Source organism: Elaeis guineensis, chromosome 2, assembly GCF_000442705.2.
Source record: "Elaeis guineensis isolate ETL-2024a chromosome 2, EG11, whole genome shotgun sequence".
Taxonomy (NCBI): Eukaryota; Viridiplantae; Streptophyta; class Magnoliopsida; order Arecales; family Arecaceae; genus Elaeis; species Elaeis guineensis.
The window spans coordinates 7,286,018-7,295,022 of record NC_025994.2 but is presented as its reverse complement, the minus strand read 5'-3'; the positions used below and the strand labels follow the sequence as shown (position 1 = coordinate 7,295,022).

At 35.9% G+C, this 9,005-nt stretch overlaps 1 protein-coding gene across 1 annotated transcript; it reads left to right on the top strand.

Moving 5' to 3' along the window:
• Window positions 1–913: 913 nt before the first annotated feature.
• Window positions 914–8,801, top strand: LOC105060468 (phytoene synthase 2, chloroplastic). Its single transcript, XM_010944188.4, is given in 8 exon segments — window positions 914–1,491; window positions 2,055–2,105; window positions 2,876–3,048; window positions 3,192–3,427; window positions 3,888–4,080; window positions 4,857–4,965; window positions 4,968–5,026; window positions 8,155–8,801. Coding segments are annotated over 8 exon segments (1,293 nt in total). The 5' UTR covers window positions 914–1,124; the 3' UTR covers window positions 8,260–8,801.
• The last annotated feature ends 204 nt before the right edge of the window (window positions 8,802–9,005 follow it).

Below are 9,005 nucleotides of genomic sequence, written 5' to 3'. Positions count from 1 at the left end.
TTTTATAAAATAATAAAAATTAATTTTTGAGCTGTTAAATTTTTTTTTCAAAGATAATATAAGTTGTCTTCGAAAATTTTAATAGCGTAAAGCATATTTTTTATGCAGTACAAAGTTCTACAATCAATTTAATTGAGTACTTTATTTAAATGATGCAAATAAAAAAAAAATTTAACCAAATGATGTATCTTTGAACTCATTTATTAAAATGATGTAAAAGATAAAAATATCATTTAAAATGATATTTTTTATTTAAAAAAATACCATTCCAAATAATATTTTTTGACCTAATCAGTCACTTCTCCACAATCTATGTAGAATCCAAAAATTAAAAAAAAATAATTTGAAAGCACCATTACAAATGGCACTTTTGAAAGCACCATTCGAAATGGCGCTTTCAAAAGCGCCATTAAACCAAATACTCATTTCCAAAAGCTTTCCTTTCGATGGGAGTTAACAATGCTTTTGAAAGTGCCATTTGCAATGGCATTTTAAATTTTTTTTTTTGGGTTCCACATATGCTGTAGAGGGGTGGCTAATTTGATAAAAAATATTATTTAAAATGTCATTTTCTCAAATAAAAATATCATTTCAAATAATATTTTTATTTTTTACATCAATTTAATAAATAAATTTAAAGATGTATTATTTGAATAATTTTTTTTATTTATATTATCGAGGCAAAGAACTCCAATTTAATTTTTATTAAAAATTTATTGAAAAATTTATTAATAAAAAACTTATTTTTTAAAAAAATATAAAAAATTATGGAGCTCAAGTTACAGTTTTAAAACAAATACTTTGATTATTTTATATTGCGGAGGGAATGGATAAAATACTTTCACCTTGGGTTCTCCCGGGAAAAAGACAATATCGCTATATATTGGGCAAAGAGCCCGGCATCAGAGCCGCTCAAAAACGATTTAAAAACAACGGCGGCATTACCGAAGGGAATTCCATGTCCGAACCTGAGACAGAAAAAACTAACCAGAAACCTCTCCCTTCCAATCTCTCACTCTCTTCTCAGATCCACCCATCCATGGCTTCTCGCTAGTTAATCCCAGTTCCGTCGGAGAAAGAAGCATAACCGAAGTGAATCGAAGAAGGCAGTACGAGAGAGAGCGATGTCTGGCTCTGTTCTTTGGGTCTCTTCGCCCGCAGAGGCCGGCCGGAGCTCGGTTCTTCTTCGACAGTTTATGAGCGAGAGGGAGAGGAGGAGGAATTGGGGGAGAAGCAGGGGGGAATGGAGCTGTGGCGCTGTTTTGGCTAATGGGTACTCGGTTTCCTCGAGCTTGGTCGCGGCCCCACCGAGGTCCTCGGAAGAGGTGGTCCATGACGTGGTCCTGAAGCAGGCGGCGCTGGTCGGAGATGCGAGAAGGAAGAGGGTGGCGGCGATGGAGGTCTCGGTTCCAATGGGCTGGAGTCTATTAAATGAGGCTTATGATCGATGTGGGAAGATTTGCGCCGAGTATGCCAAGACTTTCTATTTAGGTAAATTTCCTATGAGCAACTGGGTATAGATTTATAGTACATACATTATCATAGATAAATAATCGTTTGGACTGTGTTTTTGGGGTGATATATTGCTGAAAGTTGAAATTTTTGCAATTTTAGATTCCATTTTTCTAGTGATTTGGATTGGAATATGGCTCCAGTATTTGGTTATTTGGTTTTAATATCTTTCGTTGTTATTATGTTTGTAAATAAGACTATGTTTCTGGTTTCTTTCAAGTTTTGGATTCTGTTGAGGAATTAATTTCTTTTTTACTTCTTCCATGGGTTTCTAGTGTTCTGTCTGTGGCATTGGACCACTACAATTGTCAACTAATTGTCCATCTTGAGAAGTTTGCTAGTCTCATTTAATTTTAAAATGAGCAAAGATTGTGTAGGTGGAAAACCACCTCGAGCCCAGCTCATGTTCAACAGGCAGTCTCCCTATTTTGCAACTAATGGGCTATCTCTTATTATTAAGTTTACATATTTATGAAGAAATTCATTTGGATATCCCCATAGTAGAGGCATGTTATAATTTGATGATTTCTGATGATAATCAGGAACGTTGCTAATGACTCCTGAGAGGCGAAGAGCTATTTGGGCTATCTATGGTATGCTACTTTATCTTATCATCTCTGAAACTTTTGTTAGTGGAATCATTCACCACAGGCCTTGTTAATGACTCACGGGAATCAAAGAACCACTTCACTTGTTACTCGTTTATAAACATAAGATTTAGTGGGATGACCTCTTTCATAGAATAATTCTTTTTTCCCTTATATAATTCAGACATGCTAGTTTATGATCAAGCTAGATGAAATGGAGATTTCTATATTCTGTTGCATGGTGAATTTCTTCGTTAGATTTTTGTGTTGAAGAGGCAAATTACAAAAAAAAAAAAAAAAAAAAAATCTTTTTGTTTGACATGAAAATATGTTGCTTCTGCATACTGATAGAAGTAGACTTGATCAAAGTAATTTGATATTGTGAAGGAATGCGACCCATCAAAAAGATCAAAATGAATGGACAAATGCAAACAAATGATTTCTGACTAGTAGTTTCTTTCTTTCTTTCTTTTTTCCCCTCTTGACGAAGAAAAGCCAAGTTGGCCACAATAAAGAAGGTCAGTTTCTGACTAGTTTTCGCCCCTGATAAAGAAAGCCAATTGCACCATGACACGAGGTCAGTTTTTTTTCCTATCACAGACCAAAATTTGACAAAACATGGCAGTAGCTTTTCACTTATAAAACACATCAAATGCATGATTAAGTATAAATTAACCATGTCCCTTTTGTCCTTTAGGTCATGTTCTTCTCTGTGAATCTAATGATTTGTGGTTTTGTACTCTGTTGTTATCCTGACTTTCTGATTTCATACTCAGTATGGTGCAGAAGAACTGATGAACTCGTGGATGGGCCTAATGCCTTCCATATAACTCCTACTGCACTGGATCGGTGGGAGAAGAGGTTGAATGATCTATTTGAAGGTCGTCCATATGATATGTTTGATGCGGCTCTATCAGATACTGTTTCAAAATTCTCTATAGATATTCAGGTGATTCTTGATAAGCAAAACTGTAATATACTAAAACATAATAACAGTTAGATTTTTTTGATTTAGATCCATTGATGTATATAGAACTACACCCTTGCATGCATTTTTTTAAGTTGGTTGTTTTTTCTCTCCCACTTCCACAGCCCTTCAAGGACATGATTAAAGGAATGAGATTAGACTTGAAGAAATCAAGATACAAAAGCTTTGATGACCTCTACCTCTATTGTTACTATGTTGCTGGGACAGTGGGGCTTATGAGTGTTCCGGTAATGGGCATTGCTCCAGATTCTAAGGCTTCAACAGAGAGCATTTACAACTCTGCCTTGGCACTTGGAATAGCTAATCAGCTAACCAACATACTAAGGGATGTTGGAGAGGAGTAAGTTTCATCATATATAACAGCTACTTTTTCATGGGTCTATCAATATTCATGCCCATATAAAATTCTGCAGAGTCACCTCTCTAACGTATTTTACTGTAGATAAATATGTGCTCTCGCAGTTACTAGTCTTTAACACATTGCAAAGCTAATCAGAATAGCAATATCATATAGGATTTCTTCCACTAGAAGCATAGAACTTATAAGGAGATGAAATCTCTTAGCCAGGGACTTGAAAATATAATAAAATATGTTTATTAATTAATTTTATAAGTATCAAGAGAGGTGACTCTACAGAGTTTTATATGGGCATACATATGTACATACGTACGTACGTACATGTGAGCAGTTATAATTTTTCTGCTGTATAGTTTTGTCTCTGCAACTTATGCTGCATAGTTTGTCTTTGCAACTTAAAAGAAGAATTACGTCTTGTGTGCTTAGTTTGTCTTATGTGCAGTGCCAGGAGAGGAAGAATATACCTCCCACAAGATGAACTAACACAAGCGGGTCTATCAGATGACGACATTTTTCAAGGTAAAGTGACTGATAAATGGAGGAATTTTATGAAGGATCAGATTACGCGAGCAAGAATGTTCTTTGATGAGGCTGAGAAGGGCATTGCTGAGCTCAATTCAGCTAGCAGATGGCCGGTATGAAAGAAATAATCACTTGTTTAAGTATGCTATTTATATTAAAGATATATAAACTAGTTGTCTGCACCAAAGTTTTAAATCTCATGAGACAGGGGTCTCCCTAGATCTCCATGGGATGAGATGCCCTACTGTCCCATATGGCCATCCTTGTCAGGCATACTAGTAGATACCATCCATATCTCTCCCCCTTCTTATTTTCTTTATTTTTCGTTATTCATTTCTTCTTCTTTTCTTTCTTTCCTTTCTTCCTTCCTTCCCATTTTTTCTTTCTTTTTCTTCTTCCTACCTTCACTTCTTTCATCCGTTTTCTTCTTCATTCTTTCCCTTCTTCCTTTCTTTCTTTCCTTTTCTTCTTTCCTTTCTTCTTCTTTCTTTCTTTCTTCCTCCTTTTTCCATTTCTTTCTTTTCTTCTCCCTTCCTTCTTTTTTTTCCTTTTTCTTCTTTTTTCCTTCTTTTCTTTCCTGTTTCTTTCTCTTCCCCGCCTGAATGGTTTAAAGAGTTCCCTTGATCCTGTTTTGTTACAAAAGCAGGACAAGATGACCAGGACACCCCCGCATCCCATTTGGACCTAAAACCTTGTTCTAAACATCTGAGGTATTCACATTTGTATGTTCTTTAGAGTAGACACCCATTGAATTCCTGATATCTCTCAGAATTAATTTGAAATGTTCTATGTTGTTATATAACAATTCTAGATGTTTGTTTTATCCACACTTAAGGTGCTCAAAATATCGTATTTTTGTCTGATCATTACATGGAAAAAACAATGGCAGGTTTCAGCATCATTGTTGCTATATCGGCAGATTTTAGATGCCATTAAAGCAAATGATTATAATAATTTCAGCAAACGTGCATACATAGGAAAGACAACGAAACTAGCCTCGTACCCATAGCATTTGCCAGAGCACTTGTGGGCCCTTCCAAGTTTTCTAGCACGGCAGAGGTATGATCTTACCCCTCCTTATGGTTGTGTCTTTTGTAGTTTGTGTGTCACACAAAATATATCTTGTACTTGATGATTGTTTTACAGTTGTACCAGGTGGATTTAATTAATTCCAAAGAAGAAGGATGTTGTTGTAGCTTACCCACTCATGACTAAGTAAAACATAATATAGTGTGTCTATGTGTATTTTGCAATATGTGAATCAATATAATATAATGGTGCCTCCTCAACTGCTTTCTGAATATATACTGCCACAGCACTTTGAATACATGCTCGAAGTGCATTGTCCGCATAATCAAAATACATATGAATTGCATCTATTTGCTTTTGAATTTGTCAGAGAGCACAGTCAAAGAAAGAGAGAAAATTATTCCACATAATGTCACAAAAGCCAATCTATGTTATTAGCTGTTACCTAGAAATAACTTTTCTCAATTCTGGCCCTATGTGCCATAATGCCGGGAAGTGACAAAGTAGTAATTCAGTGTGCATCTTAAAATAGAGATTTATTGTTAGAACAAGCTTAAAGATGAATAGTAAGCTTGAACATAATTATAGAAATATGGATTTTTTACTCTATCTCTGGGGGTCATATCATCATTTTCACCTTAATTTGAGAATTTTACAGCACCTGTATATACTAGAGCATGATACTATCAGAACTAATCCGGACTTCATATGCGATCCTTCACAGTTGTTCTCCTGATTATCTGAAATCTCTTTTTCTTGTTGTTACCTTCTTCTCTCTTCACTTGTAACTGATCTTCTTCTCTTCTAATTTGTAGTCATTTCATCTTAATCAATAAATGCCGGGTGGCTCCATTTAGCATCCCTTTTCCTTAAAAAAAAAAAAAAAGATTATGGATGGTACTTTGAGATTAAATATTTTTCAGTATTGATCAAGAAACCCATTGCATATTAATAACACTTTTGATGGATACTTCTCCATAGATGAAATACTTGAAGTCTTGCTTGAGTGATTTTTTTGTTTTTTAATGGGAAAATTGGAAAAGCAAATATTCTGTTGTTTGATGCGCTCCAAGGTCTAGATACGTAACTATAACCAATAAACAATCCTTGAATGGCTTCATAACATCTGATTTTGCTCGTAAAATAAAGATGCTGAAAAAGCAATCGGACTCCTTTTTGTTCACTGCAAGGAGGTTACATGATTTTTGGAATTATATCTTGGCTGCATTGGGTGTTGCATGAAGACTGTAATTTTTGGAAAAGCCTCAATAAATTTCAACTGTTGTTCAAAATGAGCAAGGGATTGGTACCAACAGTATCTTCACAAATTCAAATACAGGAGCAATTCAAACATATGCCTAACCCGATCAGGGATCCCTCATGCATAGGTACATACCATAAAAATATAATGATGCTACATACACTGAAATTCTGTGCCCTTGTCTATGCCTTCAGGGGTGTTTGGTGACCCAACTGGGATCACCATGGTAATCTAAGATTACTGGTGATCCAAATTCTGGGATAGTTTGATCCCTAGTAATCTAAGATCAATATGTTTGGTTGGCTATAGTGAGTGATTAAAAATTTTCGGATATATACAAATAACTTATTTGGTATACTACGGGAATCCAGGATCACCGATCATATGATACCAAAAATACCTTTAACATATCTCAGATGGGAAGGAAAAAAATGACGAGGAGTGATGAAGAAGAGGAAAGCCGTGATTGGGTTGAGGAAAACTGCTTCAATCACCCTCTCAACAAAGCTTTGGGAGTTGGGATTAAGGATTGGGGTAAAGAAAATTTAAAACAAATATCTAATAGATTTTTTCTTTTTGTAATCACTATAGCGAGAAAAGAAATGGTTTTTTTCTCTTCTTCCGTAGCAATGACACCCCAACTATCCATCCAATGTGTCACGTACGTGAAAAAATATCATGGCAAAAAAAAAAAAGATAGATTTCTTCTTCCAGAAAGTTCTCGATTACGAGGTATTTTGGTTAACATATTTTAATATAAGATCGCCGAGTTATGTTGGATATCCATCTTCAAAAGCAGATTTTCTATCACCGCATTGGATGGTGATTTGAAGAGTAGGGGTGATTTAAAATCACTGTCAGATCATCATGGTGCAACCAAACATGGTGATCTCATCATCTTACCTACATCACCTTGATCTTAGATGGATCACTCCATACCAAATGCCTCCTTAATGATTAATCAAAGTCCAATCTTCTTCTTTGAAATCCTTACATGCAAGAAAATCATGCAATACAACAGATTATGGATTCCATATACCTAGCCATGCAGAGAGGTCTGTTTCTTCTGATGAGTCAGGAGTTGGTCTGACAGATTAAGATCTCAAGCTAATTTCATCTGGTCAGAATGTTTGTGTATGAAATGATGCTGCCTGTACCAGACATCATGAACTCCAGAAAAAAAATTGAGACAGTTTTGTGCGGGTGCATGTTTATTTTTTTATTTTTTTTGTTTGGGGTGTGGGGGATGGTTGCCTGGTATGCATCTGAACATAATTATATTTCAGATGGCAATAGCAACAAAGTTTTCATCAGCTTCACTGATACGAACGAAATGCATTATCCATTTCTTATTTGTTATTGCTTTCTTGTCTCTGGTTGGTAACAATGAGCTCCCAGAATTGCACACCATGCTATTTTTGGAACTTTTTTACTGTCGGTGTGTGCATCTTAAGAAGGTATTGATAAGCAACTTTGAAAGGCTTTGGGATTCCAATAGTTCATTTCACCCACCTCACAAATTTAATCCAGTCATTGCTCAGGTGGTTTAATTTCCCACTGCTACGCCTGTATTTTTACTGAATCTAAAATGAGCACATGAAAGCTTACAGGACAGCCTAGAGCCACCCATGACTTTAGGCTGTGTCTATTCTTCCCACTAATATAGTTAAGTTGCTTTATTACACAAACTGGAGTATGCCAAAGAAACCCTTCACTTGTTTGGATCTGGTGACTGAGGCTAAATGCAAATAATTCTCTGCAAGAAGAAACTCAGTTACTACTGTTTGTGCCTTTACAGCAATCTCATCTTTTGCGTTGCTCTTATGTAAGAAATTCTATTGTTGTAGGTGCAGTCTCATAATTTTCCATTATACTGATTTGTAAAATTTATAAGCAGGTGAAGCCGATTACATTGGCAGAAGTTTCAGATACTGTCCTTGCTCAATCCACCAAGATTAAGAAGACACTTGGCAAGATATTTCCAAAAGAGAGAATGCATTAAAAGAGGCTCATATGTGCAACTGTGCAAGGTTGACTGCAGTAGAGGATCACGTTACCATGTCACAGATCGAGGAATGGGTCGATGATGCAGCAGGGGACTGCTAAGTGTTGTACAGCAATGATACCAAGATGGAAATTTGCTTGACAATCAAGACAAGAATCAAATTCTGAATTGATGCTTTGTCCGAGAACAAGATGACGAGGAAGTGATGGTGGTTTTAGAAAGAAAAAACCAGCAACCCAGAAAAGAGAAAAAAATTATACTTGAATTTGATATAATTTCATCCGAATGTATCTTCTTAGATTGCATGTATGATAGTTACCTTTTTTGGAAGAAAATTCAACTGTTATGGACTCAGCCGGTGATGTATTCTTGTTAGACCATATCTATAAGAAAATCTAAACAAGGAATGGCTTAGATACCAGAAGATCTGTGGGTTGCTGGCACAGGTAGATGGACCGCCCTTGGTGCTAAATGGATTCTTTTCTGCACTAAAATAGTTTGTATTAAATAAAGATGATTCATATGATAGTCGATCACAATGAGTTTTTCAGATTATTGGTCCCCCAGTACGTGCTACTGATGCAATTACAGCAGATTTTTGGACTAAAGGAGTTATTCAGATTAAGAGCCAGATGGAAACAAAGGTAGTCATGCATCATTTTTGTCGAAGAAAAGGAAAGATGGACTGCACTTGAGACTTGGTGGTGCTCTGACTGACCACGTATGGCACAGAGAAGGTGATT